Source organism: Pseudorca crassidens, chromosome 16, assembly GCF_039906515.1.
Source record: "Pseudorca crassidens isolate mPseCra1 chromosome 16, mPseCra1.hap1, whole genome shotgun sequence".
Classification (NCBI taxonomy): domain Eukaryota; kingdom Metazoa; phylum Chordata; class Mammalia; order Artiodactyla; family Delphinidae; genus Pseudorca; species Pseudorca crassidens.
The window spans coordinates 83,768,278-83,788,514 of record NC_090311.1 but is presented as its reverse complement, the minus strand read 5'-3'; the positions used below and the strand labels follow the sequence as shown (position 1 = coordinate 83,788,514).

The window sequence follows — 20,237 nt, the reverse complement described above, 5'->3', positions numbered from 1 at the left end:
GTGTGTACGTAGTGTTCAATTTTGGGTATTGCCATAATCTATTTAACCAGTCTACTTTGGACATTTGAGTTGTTGCCAGTATTTTGCTGTAACAAAAAATGTTGCCGTAAATAACCTTTTGTATATCATTTCACATGTGTGTGAGTGTGTGTATAGGATAAATTCCCAGAAGTGGCTTTGCTGCGTTAAAGAACACAAGCATTTGGAAGTTAGGTAGAAGCTGTCAGATTCCTCCATCGGGGTTGTAGCAGTTTATCATCCCACTAGTAGTGAATGAAGGTGTTTATTTCACTAAAGCCACACCCACAGGGTGTATTATCATACGTGGGTTTTTACCAGTCTCATAAGTGAAAAGTGGTATCTTTTTTAATTCGTGGTTTAATTTTAAATTAAATCTTTGTATACGTAATATATTCACATAATTCCAAATCCAGAAAGTGCAGAAGAGGATAGAGTGAGTCACCCTCTGTTACCCCGTCTCCTGTCCCCTAGCTGTCTAGAGCTCTTTCTTGAAGTCAGCCATTATTACCGGTTCTTTATGTATCCGTCCAAAGAGGTTTTTATGCCCATACAAGCAAACGTGTGTATTTTTTCCTCTGTATTCAAAATTGTCTTGTATATACACAGTGTTCTACACTTTGCTTTTTTCACTTAATATATTGTGGGGATCACAGAAACATGAAAACTTTTTCTAAAGACTTGCTTGGTCCTCAGGTGAGCTGGACCCAGAAAGAATGGGCTCAGGTATTCAGTATGGAGATGCTGCCTTGAGACAGCTGCGGTCTCCACGCCGCGCACAGGCCCCGAGCGCACAGGAGTGTGGCTGCTGAAGCAGCAGGGTGCACAGGTAGGTGCCTGCGTCGTGGCCGCCCTGCCGCCTTCGGCCTCGCCCTCTGTTTGCTACCCACAGCCCCGCACAGGCTTAGAGGTGGAGGCTGTCACTGCTTTTTGCAGCCGCGTTATGAAAAGGAGAGGTGATTGCATAATTAAAAGTTAGAGATTCTCAGCAGTGAGAATCTCTGCTCACACATTCTTCTCAAGCTCACACGGAACACTCAACAAAACAGACCACATCCTGGGCCATAAAACACACCTGAACACATTTAAAAGAATAGAAATCATCCAGTGTCTGCTCTCAGACCACAGTGGAATTAAACTAGAAATCAGTAACAGAAAGCTAACTGGAAAATCCAAAATGCATGGGGATTAAACAACATACTTCTAAATAACACGTGAGTGAAAGAAGCAATCTCAAGGGAAATGTAAGAATATTTTGAACTAAATGAAAAAACACAACTTATCAAAATTTGGGAAGATTCAACACAAACAGTACTTAGAGTGAAATTTATAGCATTGAGTGCATGTGCTAGAAAAGAAGAAAGGTCTAAGTACCATCATATAAGTGTCCACCATAGAAAACGAGAAAAAGAAGAGCAAATTAAAGCCAGAGTAGGCAGAAGAAAAGGAGTAATAAAATTAGAGCAGGAGATCAACAGAGAAAAATCAATGAAGCCAAAGCCGGCTCCTTGAAAAAGACCAGTAAAATCAGTGACTCTAGCCGGGCTAAGGGGAAAAAAAAATATATATATATACATATATAAAATAAAATTACTAATATCAGAAATGAAAGAGGGGGCATCACTGCAGATTCTATGGACATTAAAAGGATAATAAAGGAATGCTATGAACAACTCTATGCCCACAAATTTGATAACCTGCATGAAATAAACCAATTCTATCAAAGACACAATTTGCCAAAACTTATACAAGAACAAATACACAATCTGAATAGGCCTATATCTATTAAAGAAATTGAACCAATAATTAATAATCTTCCAAAACACAAAGCACCAGGCCCACACGGGTTCACTGGTGAACTCCACCAAACATTTAAGGAAGAAACTATACCAATTCTCTTCAGCCTCTTTCACAGAACAAAAGCAGAACACTTCCTAACTCATTCTATGAGGCCAGCATTACCCTAATTCCAAAACCAGACAAAGACATTACAAGAAAAGAAAACTACACACTAGTATCTCCTGTGAACATAGATGCAAAAATTCTCAGCAAAATGTTAGATTGAATCCAACAATGTATACAAAGAATTACATCCTTCCAAGTGGGATTTATCCCAGGTATGCAGGGCTGGTTCAACATTCCAAAATCAATTAATGTAATCGTCATATCAACAGGGAACAAAAATCACATGATTTCATCAAGAGATGCAGAAAAATCATTTGACAAAATCCAATATCCATTCACAATGAAAGCTCTCAGTAAAGTAGGAATAGAGGGGAATCTCCTCAACTTAATAAAGAAAATCTACCCAAAACCTACTGCTAACATCCTGCTTAATGGTGAGAAAGTTGAAGCTTTCCTATTAATATCAAGGCAAGGAGGTCCCCTCTCACCATCGTACTGGAAGTCCTAGCTAATGCAGTAAGAAAAGGAAATAAAAGGTACACAGACTGGGAAGGGAGAAATGAACTAACTGTGTTGGCTGATGATAATCTGTGTAGAAAATCCAAAAAGTCCACAAACTATATAAATGATTATATCGCACAGTTGCAAGATACAAGGTTAATATACAAAAGTCCATCACTTTTCTCTGTGCCAGCAATGAACAAGTGCAATTCGAAATGAAAAACACACAATACCCTGCACATTAGCATCCCCCCAAAAAGGAAATAGGTGGAACTCTAACAACATCTATAGGAGGAAAACCAAACTGATTCTGAAGGTTATGTGGAGAGGAGACAAAAGACCCGTAATAGCCAACACAGTATTGAGGGAGAAGAACAAAGTTGAAGGACTGTTACTACCCAACTCCAAAACACTATAAAGCCACAGTAGTCAAGACAGTATGGTACTGGTGAAATAATAGACAAGTAGATCAATGGAACAGAATAGAGAGCCCAGAAATACACCCACATACTGATGTTTGATAAAGGAGCAAAGGCAATACAATGGAGCAGAAATAGTCTTTTCAACAAATGGTGCTAGAACAACTGGACATCCATGCAAAAAAATGAATCTACATACCAGACCTTGTACCCTTCACAAAAATTAACTCCAAATGGATCGTAGACCTAAACGTAAAATGCAAAACTATAAAACTCCTAGAAGATAAAAGAAAATGTAGATGACCTAGGGTGTGGTGATGACTTTTTAGACACAGCACTAAAGACACAATCCATGAAAGAAATAATTGGTAAGCTGGACTTCATGAAAAATAAAAACTTCTGCTCTGCAAAAGACAATGTCAAGAGAATTAGTAGACAAGCTGTAGACCAGGAGAAAATATTTGTGAAACACACACCTGATAAAGGACTGTTAATCCTAAATACACAAAGACCTCTTAAAACGCAACAGTAAGAAAACAAACAACCCAATTTAAAAACGGGCCAAAGACCTTAACAGGCACCTCACCAAAGAAGATGGCAGATGGCAATAAGTATAGGAAAACATACTCCATATCATATACCATCAAGGAGAAAGCAAAGTAAAACAATGAGATATCACTACAAGCCTATTAGAATGGCCACAGTCCAAGACCCGGACAGCACCAAATGCTGGTGAGGATGTAGAACAATAGGAATTCTTGTTCATTGTTGGTGGGAATGCAAAATGGTGCAGCCACTTTAGAAGACAGCTTGGCATTTTCTTATAAAACTAACCTTAGGACTTCCCTGGTGGCGCAGTGCTTAAGAATCCACCTGCCAATGCAGGGGACACGGGTTCGATCCCTGGTCTAGGAAGATCCCACATGCCGCGGAGCAACTAAGCCCATGTGCCACAACTACTGAGCCCGAATGCTACACTACTGAAGCCCGTTCTGCTAGAGCCCGTGCTCCGCAACAAGAGAAGCCACCGCAATGAGAAGCCCGCATACTGCAACAAAGACCCAGCGCAGCCAAAAATAAAAATTTAAAAAAAAGAGTAATGCTTAAAAATAAATAAATAAATTAGCAAGACATGTTTATAATCAATGTTTAAACTGTCAGTCGTATAACACGGGTAAAACCATTAGGTAGGTAGGTAGATAGGTAGGTAGGTAGATAGATGAATGAAACTAAACATACTCTTACTGTATGATCCAGCAGTCTCACTCCTTGCTATTAACCCAAAGGAGTTGAAAACTTATGTCCACACAAAAACCTGCACATGGATGTTTATAGCAGCATTATTCATAATTGCCAAAGCTTGCAAGCAAACAGGATGTCCTTCGGAAGGCAAATGGGTAAACTGTGGTCTATCCAGACAATGGAATATTATTCAGCACTAAAAAGAAATGAGCTGTCAAGCCTTCAAGGCATATAACTAAGTGGAAGAAGCCAATCTGGGGATTTTCCTGGAGGTGCAGTGGTTAAGACTCCGCGCTTCCAATGCAGGGGGCACAGGTTCAAGCCTTGGTCAGGGAACTAAGATCCCACATGCCATGCGGTGCGGCCAAAAAAAAAAAAAGAAGCCAATCTGAAAAGGCTACGTACTGCATGATTCCAACTATGTGACATCCTGGAAAAGGCAAAACTATGGAGATGGGAAGGATCAGGGGCTGGGCATGGGAGGGATGAATAGGCAGAGCACAGAGGATTTGGGGAGAGTGGAAAGACTGTATGATACCATGTGTTGGATCCGCGTCTTCATGTATCTGTCCAAACCCCTAGAACATAGAACACCAAGAGTGAACTGTAATTTAACTATGGATTTGGGGTGGTTATGAATTGTCAGTGTAGGCTCATCAGCTGTAACAAATGTACCATCTGGTGGGGACGTTGATAATGGGGGAGGCAGTGTATGTGTGAAGGCAGGTGGTCTTTGGGAACTCTACATACTTTTCCCGCCTCAATTTTGCTTCGAAGCTAAAACTGCTCTAAAAAAATAAAATCTTAAGAAAAAAATCCTAAAGCACTGAAACAACACAATGAAGAGTTTTGGCTAATAAGCCAACATGGGGATTAAAATGGAATAAATACATAATTAAATAAATCCAAAAGAAGGCAGGAAAAGAGGAAAAAAGGAAGTAAAGAACAGATGGGGAAAATATAAAACAAATAGCAAAATGCTAGATTAAACCCAGCCTTACCAATTAAAATAAAAAATTAGATTCTCTGCTTGAAAGAATTTGTAGGAAATCCTTAATGCACTTGCTCAGAAAGGAAAGTTGATGGGAGTGATTGAGTTAGAGGTTCTTCTCCCTTTATGTCAGTGATGAGTCTTTTCCTGGGTTCATTGAAGTCTAAATGAATGTTCCTGTAGCTAAGGCTCATTTATAAAATTTGCAAGTAGAGATTTTAACTTTCTAAAGCTTCCTCTTTTTTATGTATAGTCAACATTATCTAATATGCCTAGGTAAGTTTAAATAAAAATTGGAAGTATTCATTCACTAGTTCCCTTTGTGACTTTAATCGATGTTTGTTTGTACATTTTTAGTTATGCATATTTCTAAATTGTTCTTAATATTTTTTAGGTGTTCATACAGTGGTATTTGGGACACAATTGTTGGAGCTTGAAGAAGTTTTTTTTTTTAACCACCATCTTTTTCTACTTTAAATGGAAGTAGATCTTTGTGCAAAAAAAATAATTTGGGTTGTTATGCAAGCTAGTAGATGTGGCACAGCAAACGTATAATAAATCCAGTTCAGTGGACAAGACCATTAAATGTACACATATATGTAAAAATGTTCTGTTCCGTATTCGCCCTCTCACCCCAGTTTGAATCCTGGCTGTGTACTGTATATAAGCTACTCCAGTACGTCTCCACAGCATGGTATCTGATGTATGGTATGATCGATAGAGCGTTGCAGTAAATGCAGTCTAATACTTCATTGTTTTTAATCGTCTGAACTAATCGTCTGTTCATTGTGAGGTGTGCTTTGATCATCGCGTCGGTTATATTGCACAGTTGGTTATGTTTATGACCTGATATTCAGAGACTCTGGCATTGATCGCCAATGCAGTGCTTAGTTAATTCCATTTACCACAGTCCAAAGGTGTTATGTGAGCCACACTCGAAATACTAGATCAGTAGTTACTCACATACCAAAACAAAATGAAAAATGGAGTTTTCCCATGAACTTTACACTGTCCAGCACCCTGTTGATTTTAAAGTATCTTCATCAGACCAGTTCAGGAAGTAGAGCTGAGCACCTGCTCTGTCACAGGCACTGTGATTAGTACTAAAGATGCTGGTACCTTTAACCAAACTTCCTAGGCAAGCGATCTACTCTCAGCATCTGGTCAGTGCAATAGATGAACCATGTACCAGGGGCTGCTCACCTGGTCCCAGTTTGCTGAACCACCTGGTCTCCCTGTTAGAAAACACATCGTTTGCTACTGTGCTTTTTCTGGGATTCAGTATCAGAGCATCACTGCCTCTTTTTTAGTCTTTTGTTGTTTTGTGTTCATTTTAAGGCAACCCACTAAATCAAGTTAATTTTAAAGGGACACCACTAAGAAGTTTCTGTACAACTTTTGCCTTATGACAGTTATCAAGTTAACATGTTTTTAATTCACATGAGTTATATTGAAGTCTAATATATATTGTATTACAAAGACTTGTTCTAATATTTTAAAATGTTTATGCAAAAAATATATAATAGAACTTCTCTTTAAAGTTAAAATACAGCACTACTTAAAGCTGAAAGGTTTAAAAGCATTCTTCACCTTACATGTGTTCTTCCACTGTGGCTTTTAGCTGCAAACTGGTAAATTTCATTACCTTTAAGTTGGAAGCTGCCTACTGCTTTTGTTGTTTTGTTTTAACCAACAGAGCACAGCAGCACTACAAACTCTGGGAAGTGACTTGGATAAAAATATCAGGATATAGCTGTTTTACGTACTTTAATTTTGCTTCTTTTATGTCTCGAATATTTGATTTTGAAAAGTCAGGATATGAAGCAAATTCTCAGACTGAGCTGCTTCTTGGACCTCGCTAGAAGAATGTTTCATTCAGTATCTCATTTACAGTGGGTTTGCAAGCTGCTCGTTTTGGGACAGCTTTTTGCATGGGGTAGGAGCATGTCTGTTTGACCACATCAGTTTATTCAAAAGCAAAAATTTTTTTTAAATAAGATAAATGTTAAGTTGATTTATAAGTGAGCCTGTTAATTAAACCCCAGGTACTGCATATAATTCCACATCCCTTGACCAATAAAAGTTGCTGGAGAACCAAACCATGGTGGTTCTTAATAAAGGCCTTTAGGAAAAATGAAGAGGGGAGAAGATGTGGTATTTGGTCCGTGGAGTGTTTTCCAACACCACCAACCAATCCTCTGATTCTTCACACACCAGATGGGTTCTGTTCTGACCCTGTCTACACGGAGATGGCATCAGATTCCATAGGTTAAGGGCTGAGTAGGCATCACCACCACTACCACCACCCGCCCCCAGACACACACTGCAGATGTCAGTCACCCGTCCAGGTTGTTACCTGTGCTTCTCACCTACGAGCACAGGTTAAGTGCTAAGGTTAAGTCAGCACTAAGTCTGAGGTTCCCACGACCCCCTCCTCGGGTTTGATTAACTTCTAGAGCAGCTCACAGGACTGAGAGAAACGGTTTCCTTACGAGATTACTGGTTTATTGCAAAGGATGTTAAAGGATACAAATGAACGGCAGACGGGGAGATACATAGGGCCAGGTCTGGAAGGGTACCGGGCACAGGAGCTTCTGTCCCCGTGGAGTTTGGGGTGCGCCACCCTCGCGGCACATGGATGTCTTCCTATTCACCAACCCGGAAGCTCAGAAGCTCCTCAAATCCTGCTGTTCAAGAATTTTTCTAGAGCTTAATCTCCAGCATCCCCCTTCCCTGAGGCCAGTGGGTAGAGCTAAAAGTTCCTTCGATCTTTCTGGTGACCAGCCCCACACTGAGACTCTCTAGGGGACACACCTGAAGTCAGTTCATTAGCATAAACTCTGCTCACAAGGGACCCCTAAAACTCAGGAAATTCTAAGGGTTTTAGGAGCTTTGTGTCGGGAACCAGAGATAAAGACCAAATATATCTAGTTACAAACGTTATGTATGTATTTCCCACAACTTACTAAGTTTTCAGGATGCTCTTAATTTACATACCTAGAAAAGCATTTTCTCAGTCTTCCTGGAAAAAGATTCTACACTCCATCTGGACTTGGGATTATAATTTATTCTTTCACAGTCCAGCATTTAAGTGAAAATGAAAACATCACAATTTGGGAAACTATAACGGTTTTTTGAAAACATATTACTTGTGACTTATGCAAGAGCTTTTGAAATCTTTAAGAACATTGATTCCTAGCAGATCAGTATCATTCAGAGTGAAGAAAGTGCTAAAATTAGTAATTTAAATGATTTGTAATTCATACCATGACACAGTAGATGGTTCTTTATTTTCTGTCATATTTGTCCTTTTTTTTTGCTTTTTTTGGAGGGGAAAATTAGAGGGACTTTAAAACACCTGTAAAGTTTAAAATAACTTTTTGTGCTAGTTGTAAAGTGATTTCTCTTTACTAATCAGTCTACCTGTGCACCTACAGACAATCTGAGTTTATCCCAGTTGTTGCTTGGTCGCTTCCTGATTGTATTTACTTGTTTAAGGAGTTGCTTTTAGAATTGTAGAGGGATTTATCTGAGGACACTCAACCTGCCAGCTTCAGAAAGAGGAGCCATTTGCCGGCCATCACCCTCTAAGGTCAGCAACGGACTTATGGGAGTGTTTGAACTTAAACAAGTATGGAGAAAATAGCACATAGAACCACTGTATCAGCTAGCTTCCACAATTGTCCGCATTATGCCAATCTTGTTTTATCTACTGTACCTTTGCCCCACTTTTTTTATGCTGTAATATTTGGAAACACCCAAAACATCTGTCATTTCACCCAAAAATAGTTCAGTATGCATCTCTGACAAGAATATATTTTTTTAGTTTTATATAATCAACATACCATTGGGAACTTCATAAAAGATAGTGTTACAAGCCAAGAATGGCTATGGCTTTTTCTTGCAGTTATATAAAGTTGTCTTTCTGGCATGTATTGAAGAAGCAAGATGCACATCTTTAATCCAGCATTACAGGAGGTCATTTCCCAACATGTGGCTAATTGTACTGGAAGTTCTGTCCCCGAGCCCAGGGGACAGTTGTACCTTCAGCAGGGACACGGGGCAGCCAGCCTGCCACCCACAGCCAGCGCAGCTTCAGAGTAGTGGGACCCCTCGCCGGACTGGTTGTTAGACCTTCTCAGTATCACACTTGCTGCCGTAGTAATGTGAGGCACACCTAATTTAATCACCTCAGCATGTCTACATGAAGGACGTATTGAACTTGACCCATGCATCTCCGGAAGTTACGCTACCAAGTATGAAGCGGGTCGAGCTTGCAATAATGTCAGCATGCTCCTTCATCCTAGAGCACGTTGTCCTTCACCTGCGGGAACTGGATGAGAAATAGATAAGCCTGTGCTCTGACAGCTCCTTTCTCTAACTTCTTGATGTCATGTGTAAATTTCATTTTAAAGAAAAGCTAGCATTTTCAGAAAAACACTAAATTTCTGAGTATGTCACATTCCAAAATGCCATAGAAATAATTATGTTCACTAAATATTTAAGGGCCACCTAACTCTGTGTGAGAGTAAAGTGCTAAGTTCTGTACGTTGGGTGGGGAGCCGTCAAATCATTTTACATTGACTAGGAAAACTTGTGATTAATTTGGGCTAAGTCCACCACACCATCCTCCTTTCCAGAAAAGTCACCATGTTGGTTTCTGTGGCTATAAACATCCGTCACATGCCCTCACGCTATGCCTATTTCCTGGGGAAAATGGTGCTTTTATAGGACACTCTTGTGTTTCTCCGAATGCCCCTTGCTTTCTCATCGCCTCTCTGCCTTTGCATGGACTGTGTTTCACTGCCCTCACCCTGTAACACACCCTGCAGGCGGTCCAGGTCCGTCAGGCTGCAGCCCCCTTGTCCTGACGGGTGCAGCTGGGAGCCCTCAGTAACCCTCTCCCACTCCTGACATGTGCAGACACACCGCCCCAGTCCTGCGCTGTCCTGACACGTGCAGACACACCGCCCCAGTCCTGCGCTGTCCTGACACGTGCAGACACACCGCTCCAGTCCTGCGCTGTCCTGACCTTGCTTTGGTATCGGTCACGTTGGTCCGTAGATTGTCTTTATTTGTCTTCTCTACTGGGCTGGGACTTCCCTAGGAAAGGGCTGCCTTCTGTGTGCCTAGGACCTGGCAAATAGAAAGGACTCCAGTGCTTGTGGGAAGGACAAACGATCAGAGTCAGTTGTGTCCCCAAGTCCTTCTAAAGCACCTGGATATCAAGCCTACCCACTGCAAGATGCCTGTTTTGCAAAGTCTCCCGAAAGGTGGTTATCTGATCCTACTCAGCCCCTTCCTGTCTGGGAGGGAGTTTCGTAGCTCCTAGAGCTCACTTTCAAATGATATCACCAAGATGGCGAAGTAGGGAGACCCCGGCCTCCATCCCCCGACTCCCAACAAAGATCAGCAATTAGCTATCCACAGAGAAAAACAGCTCTGGGAGAACTCAGGAGTCCACTTCACAGCTGCTCAGTGGAACAAAACCCTGAAAATAATCACACAGAAAGGGAAGAACAGCTTCCTCTTGTCTGCATCACCCCATCCCCCAGGCCAGCACTGCTCAGCACCAAGAGGGAGCGCCCCAGCTAGAAAGAGTTCTCCTCCACAGGAAAGGGGGGGGGAGTGTGAGCGACTAGCTTCCCCAGCCATTTGGGGCACCACACAAGGGACCTGTTCAGTTTCACCCCACCTAGAGACCAGCAAAGCAAAGTGTCAGCCGTGCAGCTGGAACAACCATGGTTCCTAGTGCCCTGCTCCGCAGAGGAGCCCGCCAGCTCTCCGTAGTTACCACCCCGTGGGTACTCCCATTCCTGGGCACCTGCTGCCTGAGTCCCTCCCCATTCTCCCTGGCCCCGCCAGAGCCCAGGCCTCTGCAGCTACATAGGTGCAAGATGCCCGCCTAGGCCCCTGCGGCTGACCCCCGTTGCCGGGTGCACAGTGTGGCCAGCCCCTCCCAGCTGTGCACCTGCACACCCCCAGGCTGATCCCCGTCACCAGCCTCCGCTGTTGTGTACACACCTGTGGGGAGATTCTGCAGCTCTAGGAAAGTACACCACCTGCCAGGGCCCCCGCAGCTGCTGTGGGCCCACGCTTGGCCCAAGCCCTTGCAACTGGCCTTGTTCCCCACCACTATGTGTGAGTCTGCGACCAGCCCCTGCCACTACACAGGCACCTGCAGCTGGTCTCCACAGCCAGGTGTGTGCACACCTCCAACTGTGGCCATTACTGCTTCCTGCCCTGTGCCCCAGCAGCTGAACCTGGAGGTACCACTGAGGAACCCACCAGCCCCTGCAGCCACTGCAGAGCCCCGCACAGTGCTTGCCAGGAGCCACACAGTTGATGCTGTGACCCTCAGTTGCCTGAGCCAATGGCACAGTATCCCTCCCACCCAGACTACCCCCGACCCTGCACTTGGAACCCCGCACCACTAGGCCTGGGATCCCAGCACACTCCGGCATGCCCCCGCCTGCAGGTGAAGGTCTTTCCTTATACCAAAGTCAGCCCGTAAAGTCTGGAAGAGATAGCTGCTGCTTCAAGTGCACAGATACCTATTAATAGCAAGACTGCAGGGATCACAAAGCATCAGGGAATCGTGAGACCACCAAAGGAACACGGCAAACTTCCAGTAACTCTCCCCAGAGCAATGGGGACACATGAGTTGGCCAACAAAGAATTCAAAATAATTGTTCCAAAAATGCTCAGAGAGCTACAAGAGAACACAGATAGAACAACAAAATCAGGAGAACAAAACGAGAAGTTCAACAAAGAGAAAGAAAACATAAAAGAGAACCAAACAGACATTTTGGAGCTGAAGAATACAACGACTGAACCAAAGAATTGAATACAGAGCTTCAACAGCAACGGGAGAAAGAAACAGTGAGCTTGAAGACATAGCATTGGAAATTATTCAAACAGAGAAGCAAAGCGGGGCGGGGTGCGGGGGGATGAAAAGCCTCCAGGACTTACAGGGCACCGTTAAGAGACGGTCTGCACATCACTGGAGCCCCGGGAGGAGGAGAGAGGGAGGGAGAGCGGGACGCTTGTTTACAGAAATGATGGCTGAGAACTTCCCAAACCTTGGGAGGCGTTTGGAGTCCAAGTTTCAGTCCACAACTCTCTTTCCAAGACACATGGTAATGAAACTGTCTAAAATCGTAACTCTCAGAGCAGCCTCTTCGTTTGCGACTGTTGACGTCAGTGCCTAGTTACCCAGTTGTCTTGTTTTACATTCTAGGGTTAAGAGCTTTGCTGTTTAGGTTGCAGGTTTTGTTGTTTGGACCAGTATTTCTTGGGAACGCTGTCTGTGCACTCTTAGTTGGCCTCGTGGTACCTGACGGTACAGCCTGTGGGCAAGCAGGCGTCCAGACTGCTGTGCTGTCCGTGTGCACTGACCAGTCACTTGAGGCTGTGAGAAGCAATAGAACAGACGATTTGTCGATAAACGTCTGCTTTCAGGGCTAGGCCTGCTCAGCTGTCCAAGACTTGTAGGATGGGCCATAAGTGCCTGGGGTGAAATGTGTCGAATCTCTCAATTCTGTGAATTACACACACTCTGTTACACATTGAAGCAGAAGCCAGAGCTGTGAAAACTCAGTAACTGCCTTTTCGAAGCCGTAGGAGAGGAGTGGCAAATAATAGATTTCCTCCTCTAATTTTAAGATGAAATGATTTCACCTGAAGCTTTTAAATTTGGTTTTCTATTTAGGTTGTTTATACATGTTTTTACCTGATTCTTCAAACTTTAGCCCTATCTGAGCCGTGAGAAATACACTTCTGCACTTGGAGAAATCCAGTACCCAAGTGCTGCGTTGCTTGTTCAATGTGTCTCCGATCAAAGTATAGGATTTCATGCCCACTTTTCTTTTCTTCTTTTAAAAGAAAACGTAGTTTATTGAGAAATTACTGGAGAATTTTTGTTTAACAGATTCCTCATTTTTAATCCTGTCATTTGAAATGCCTATCGTAAAGCCTCGACGGGGCAGCAACTTAAAGGTGTTCTCACTTTTAACATCTGATTTAACCTTCAAAATAGCCCTTTGCGGTGGCTCAGAGTACAGGGGCCCGAGATGCAGACGCCAGGGCTGCCACTCCCAGGAAGTGGACGGCAGGCCCCCGGGGACAGCCCTGTGGTCTCCACAGCAAGGCACAGTAGGACAAGGCACCGGGATTTCTGTTGAGTGGCACCTTTTTTTCTTCAGACTTCATGGAAATTTCAAACACACGTGTTTACTGGAATTTCAAGGACTATAAAGCGTCCTCATTTTAACTGGTAAGAGTATTTTCCATGTTTAACATACCTTTAGTGCCAAGTTGTTGGAGGTGGGAAATAAGTTGATTTCATCACTGTGAAACCATGCTTTGATTTCAAAAGAAAAGAAAAAGAAACGTGCAAGCTTGATAACTTGTCTTTTTGTCCCTGCGTTCAGTACACTGAAAACATCATCAATTAAAAATGCATGACTGAAAATGCGTGCCAGCTGGTTTCCGAATGCTGTCGCAGTCGTTTTGTATTTGGTGCCTAAGGCTGTGCCGAAGTCGCCTGTGAGTCGGGTATTTCTCTGTGAAGGTGAGGCAGTGCCTGGGGGCCTGAGCCGTGGCTGCCGCCCTTCGCCCGCAGGAGGGTGGTCTCTGCCTGACGGCCCTCGCCCAGCAGCATCTAATGTCTGCAGTTACCGTGGCAACACTCCTGTGCTCTCTGCCAATAAACGCCTGAGCCGGCTGGCCCTCGTCTGTGCTGCTTCTTTTCTCTGTTTATTTGACTGAGTCCTTGAACAAGAATAGAAGAAAAATGTCCTTAGGTACTCGGATTTTTTTACTTGATCTGCAGCTATCCGATTACTGTACTCTGGCCTTCCTGCCTTCCTCTTTTTGTTTCCTGCAGTAATGTTGGCTTTAAGCACTAGCCCGTGACTTCAGACTTTTACCCAATGTAGTTACGTTTGGGGATCCATGTAGCGGCCTTGGCTTTAGGCCGGGTCTGGTGTTTGTCTCCGGGGATGTCGCGGTGAGATGGTGTCTCACCCGTTGTCAGAGCCGTTCTCACAGGGTGACGCCACACAGCAGAGCACTCGGCTGGGCGTGGGTACGAGTCGAGTCCACGGAAAACGTCGTAGAAAGCACAGCGGGCAGCGTCGGGATCCATCCACGAGGGAGGGGTGTTTGGTGCCAGGCCGGGGCCCCCAGCAAGGCGGGCTGTTGGAGGGGGCTCTTGGCAGGAAGCAGGCATTTGCTCCTGACCCCCAGGATTCCTCTCAAGGAGCAGAAGGCAGCACAGAGACAGAAGAGCCTCCAGTTCCCTTGAAATCCTCAAGTGAAACAGGCTGTCTGTCTCTGGCCCTAGTCAACACCTAGGTCATAAAACCAGTAAAAGACGGATTAATGGCGATGTTAGCTGTCACAAGCAGTCACTCTTAACTGGTTCACACTACCGGTCACAGTCAACACGGCCAGTGTTTGGGGTTTAAGTTGAAGCCACACTCACAGCAAGATCCCAGGCAGCAGGCGTGGTGTCCCCTGCCCGTGAGCCACCGGGCTTCCTGAACCTGTGCAGGCGTGAGCAGAGAGCGTTGGCTGGGTCTTCCGGATGCTCAGGGCTGCCCGCACTTCCCTTTCCTCATTCCCCACCACCGTAGGAGCTCCGATGGGGGCAGCGTGCGGATGTGCCCCGTCTGCCCGGGATGCTGCGCTGTGGTCACCTCCCTGGGCCCACATGGGTATGTGGGGAAACGCTTAGGAGTGGAATTGCCAAGTCAAAGATGTGCTCCTTTTTAAGAGCCGTAAAGCCAAACTGCCCTCCAGAGAACTTGTGCCAATTTACCTTCCCACTAATAGTGCAGGAGGCCCAAACTTAAATCCATGCTGTACGTAAGAAGCAGCCATTTTTTAAAAAATTATGGTTTATATTTTGTATTATTAAATGTTAACCTTTGCCATACATACTGTGGCAGTCATGAAGAAGGTGTCCTTTAATCTATAAACAGCAGTCACAGGCTACAGGAGCACTGTTGTTATGAAGGGCACACCGCGGGCATCCCTGGGAAATCAGTCCTGCTGTGGAGGAAAGTGGAACAGAGTCTATGTGTCCCAATCAGAACACATGGAAAAGCCAGCAGCCTGGCTCACCTAAGGAAGCCCTGGTCCTTCTGAAAAACTCGATAAGCTTCTATTGTTGGTGTAATCAAGTTCAAATTTTATTCCTAGGAAAGGTTAGTTTTTATGGTGGAAATTCAGGATTTACACCTCACTATCCAAAAATCTACGTGTTTTGAATATGGTGAGGTTCAAAGTACCCTTCCAGCCAGGTTCAGGCCCAGGAGGGAGGGGCTACAATTGCGGGCCCTACAGGCCCCTAGCTGGTTCTGCCATCAGCCTAGCTTAACCACACACAGCTTGGAGTTTTCAGGGGGAGACATACCTTCACAGAGTGGGTATTCAGTTTTGGTTTTGGTTTTTTTTTTTTCCTGTTTTCTCTAGGATTTTTAAAAATAGCTAATACATTTTTACATGTCAAAAATCAAAGCAGTATGGAAGGTCAGCCTGGGGCCTCCTTGCCTCTCCCTCACTCACTGCTCACCCCACACCTACAGTAACCACTGACTAGTGTGTGTATCCTTCCAGAGTTCCTTGATGTGGACACAGGTATTATTCCTCCTCTCTTCCTCAAACAAAGGCAACATGTTACACACACTGTCTTTTTCCATCTATACTGCATCTTGGAGCTCTTGGCACGTCTGGGTACATTGAGAGCTTTCTCCTTCTTATCGAAGGCTGAATAATGTTCCATTGTGTGAATATGCCATGTTTTCTTTAACTACTTCCTTGCTGATAAACAATTGGGTCATTTCCAATTCCCTGGTTCTTTTGAGGTAATTCCAAAATACATGATTAATGACAGCATCGTCAACTTCTGTCTTCACCCACATTTCTGTCTCCTTCCTTCATTCATTAGAAAAAGTAACAGCATTCCTCCCAGTTCAGCCCCTTTCCTATGCAGAGGCAAGAAGCATTTACAAAATTTGATGGAAACGGGAAAAAAAATCCAGCAAGAAATGTGAAAGACCTTTTGATGAAAACTTTATTGAAATAAATATAAGAAGACCAACTTAATGGAGACATACTCTATTTGGGGATAGAAAGAGTCAATATTATAAAGATGTCAGTCCTCCAAAATTGGTAAGTTCAATGCAGTTTAATAAAATTCCCAAATGGAATGTTAAAATAGAAATCGACAAGCTCATTCTAAAGTTCATATAAAAAAGAAAATTGCCAAGGAAAGCAAAGAACAAGGGCGGGTAGGGAGACTTGCCATACCAAATACTAAAATGCACTGCAAAATTAAGTTAGAACAGTGCTGTGAGCCCAGGTGTAGACCAGTTGGCCCACAGAAGAGCAGCGTCTAGAAACTTTCCCTTGTATCTGTGGCAATTTATGAAGAAGCATGATGTGACATTTTACATCACTAAGGGCTCTTCACTGGATGGCGTTAGGGCCTTTTTCTTCCCATTTAATTGAATTTTTTTTAAAAAGGTTGGATCCCTAATTCATATTCACCAAAAAAGTTAATTCCGGTTGGATTAAAGATCTAAAAGCAAAAGGTAAGATTTTTTTTAAAGGCATTGGAAGAACATAAGAATCTTTTTATGACCAAAGGGTGAATCTTTCTGTAGGTGACTCAAAATACCCCATAAAGAAAGGGTTTGAGGTTTGACTCTGCAAATTAGCATTTTCTATACAAAAGAAAGCATACAGTCAGCAACGGGCTATGACAAAGCATTTGCAACACGTTTGACACAAGATTGGGGTCAGATAGATAATACAGAGATCCTAGCTAGTTAAACAGATACCGACTGGGGGGTGGGGGTGGGGGAAAGGCAGTGTGCTTTTCTAGTTTTCCCAAAATAATTTTAAGCTTGGCAAAGCACATAAATAGGCCATTCATCAAAGAAATAGATGATTGATCAACATGAAAAAGAAGGTAACCCTCACTAAGTCAGTGAAATGCAAATTCAGATAATCATGTTTTATTCCTGATATTGCTAACAGTATGGCTTGTTCTTTTTTGTCAAGCTTGCTAGAGGCTTATCAATTTTACTAATCTTTTCAAAGAACCAGCTTTTGGCTTCATTTGCTTTTGTTATCAATTTTATTGATTTCTGCTCTCTTTCCTTCATTCTGGAAGATGTGGGCTTACTTTTGTCTCTTAAGGTGGAAGCTTATTGATCTGAGGCCTGCTTTCCTAATATAAGCTCTCAATGCTATAAATTCCTTCTAAGTACTACTTCCTTCAACTGTGCCCACAAATTTTAATATATTGTAATTGCATTTTTCTTCCATTTAAAATATCTTCTAATTCCTCTTGAGACCATCTTTTTGGTGGATTATTTATGAGCAGGTTGTTTAATTTCCGACTGATTTGAGATTTTCCTATCTTTACTGATTTCTAGTTTAATTCCATTATAGTCAGAAACATACTTTGTATGATTTTAAATTTTAGGTTATTTTAATAACCAGGATCTGAACTGTCTTGATGAATGTTCCATGTGAACATGAAAATTTTGTGTTCTGCTTTTGCTGGGGAGTGTTCTATAAATGTCACTGATTTGGTTAATGGTGTTGTTTAGCTCTTCTGTGTCTTCACCAATCTTTTTGTCTACTAGTTCTGTTACTGATAGGCATGTCGATGTCTCTAACTATAATTGGAAATTTGTCTAGTTCTCCTTTCGGGGTCAGATGTTCCTTCATGTATTGCATTTTGCCTCAGGACAGTCCTCTTTGTAGTTTTAGCCTTTTTCCCAGAAGATCAGCTTAATCTGCCCTCCATAGCCACTCTGTTTACTTTCATAGTGCGGCTTTCCCCGTGCATGCAGAGAACCCTTTGTGGGTCTTGCATTCTGTCATTTTGTAGGGATGATATCTGCCGTGCTTCCCATAGGAGCCTGCCAGGTTTTAGGAACGTTCACGTGCTCACACTCATTCACTGTGGGCTCAGACGCTTGTGTTTGGAAGCTCTTGTTAGGTTCTCAGGAAAGATCCACTGCTGTGTCTCCTCCATGACAGCACTCTTCCACCTCTGACCCCAGGTGAATGGGAGCTTCCCACATATCAAGCAGTCCTTTGACACCAGCTGGGTGTCCTACAGTTCAGCTCAGTGCTGTTACCTGGAGACAGTGGCAGGTCCCACGGGTTAAGGGCTCAGCCCCACAAGACTGCCCCCCGCCCCAACTTCAGACGCCAATCACAGGTCCAGGTTGTTACCTGTGCTTCTGACCAACCAGCTGTAAATTGGAAGGTCCCAGGACCCCCTCCCTTGGGTTCAATTAATTTGCTAGAGCAGCTCACAGAAATGAGGAAAACAGTTTACTTACTGGATTACTGCTTTATCATAGAGGATATAACTCAAGAACAGCCAGATGGAAGAGATGCATGGGGCACGGTACAGGGAAAGAGTGCAGTTTACATGCTCTGTGGGTACCACTTTCCTCGCATCTCCATCTGTTCGCCACCCTGGAATCTCTATGAACCCCGTCCTTCTGGGCTTTACAGAGGCTTCATCACATAGGTGTGAGTGATTAAGTCATTGGCCATTGGTGAATGACTCAATCTCCAGCCCCTCTGTCCTCCCCAGAGGTCAGGGATGGGAAAGTTCCAACCCTCTCCTCCCAGTTGGTTTCCCAGGCAACCAGCCCCCATTCTTAGGGGCTGGCCAGAAGTCATCTCAAAAGGTGTGTTGGGAAGGGGCTTGTTACGAATGAAATGACAAGGCACTCCTTTCACCTTTCTGGCTCTGGAGCTGTTTCAGGAACCGAGAACAAAAGACCAAATTCTAGAACTATTGTTCTATTCCCCATGTTCCCAGTTACCTTTTGGTATCACTTCTCTTCTGTCTGAAGCACATCCTTTGACTATTCCCTTAAAGCAGGTCTCCTGGCTATCAATTCTTAGTTTTCCTGCACATGAGTATATCCTTATTTCTCCCTCATTCCTGAGGGATATTTCACTGGATACAGAATTCTGAGTTGACAGTTCTTTTCTTTCAGCACTTTAAGAAACGTGTCATTTCCTCCTGGCCTCCGTAGTTTCTGATGAAAAAACGCATGGGCATTTGTTGTTCCCTTGTAGGTCATCTTTCATTTTTCTCTGGCTGCTTTCAAGATGTCTGTTAGTTTTCAACAGTTTTCAATGTATCTAGGCTTGGATTTCCTGGTTTATCCTGTTTCAGCTTCACTCAGCTTACTTGGGAGGTTTTTAGCCATCATTTCTGCACGTTTTTAAAGCACTACACTCTTCCTCTTATCCTTCTAGGACTCCTATAACACAACCCGGAAACTTTTTCTTCAGCCCTTTTTTCTCTCTGTTGTTCAGACTGGATGATTTGTATTATCTTTATTTTGTCATCTTCAATCTTCTATTGAGTCTATCCAGTAAGGTTTTTTTAATTTCAGTTGGAGTATTTTTCAGTTCTAATATTTTCATTTAGTTCTCCTATCATCTGTTTCTCTACTGATAATTTCTATTTCAATGCTTATTTCAAGAGGGTGATTTCTCGTTTGAACTTTTCAATAATAGCTTCCGTCAAGCCTGTGAGGGCAGCTACTGATTTTCTTTTTCCATGAGAGCCATTTTCACGGTTTTCATGTGCTGAGTAACCTGGGATTGAACCTTACGCATCTGAATATTACATGATGAGACATGACCAAGTCCTGTGGAGAATGCTGGTTATTTTGTTTTAGCAAGTAATCAACCTATTTAGGCTCAGGCCCCAAGTCCTGTGGGTGTTGGTTCCAACGTCAGTTCAGTCTTCAAAGCTTTGGCAGTGCTATTTGGACCTGCCCCATGTGTACACCATCTTGTGGTCAGTCTGAGACCCGAGGAGGGGTCTGCCCGTCAGGCCAGTCTCAAGGGTGCTTGGTAGGCTAATCAGGGTCAGCTCCACGGGGGGACGTGTGGACAAGGCAGCAGGTGGGGGAAAGCCGGGGAGTTACAGAATGTGTACAACATTATTCCATGTTTGCGCAAAAAAAAAAGAAAAAGTGTGTATGTACCTCCAAGTGCCTGGGAAAAAGGTCTGGAAGTTTACACACCAAACTTAACACTGGTTTCCTCTAAGGAGGCGTGCAGAATTTTGGTGAGGGGGTGGTACTGAAAGGAACCTGCAC

The 20,237-nt window shown here is 43.4% G+C and overlaps 1 protein-coding gene across 3 annotated transcripts in view; it reads left to right on the top strand.

The window, feature by feature from the left end:
- RAB4A (RAB4A, member RAS oncogene family) overlaps nucleotides 1-20,237 on the top strand; it is a 96,004-nt gene that overhangs the window by 45,895 nt on the left and 29,872 nt on the right. Inside the window, exons 7-8 of one of the 3 annotated variants that reach the window (XM_067711163.1) lie at nucleotides 715-847; nucleotides 5,471-8,961. The exons of 1 other annotated variant lie outside the window; for it this stretch is intronic. In XM_067711163.1, coding sequence (XP_067567264.1) covers nucleotides 715-830 — 116 coding nt within the window. In that variant the 3' untranslated portion in view covers nucleotides 831-847; nucleotides 5,471-8,961. Of the gene's footprint in view, nucleotides 1-714; nucleotides 848-5,470; nucleotides 8,962-20,237 lie in introns of those variants that run through there. One more of the 3 variants, XM_067711164.1, reaches the window with a different exon arrangement.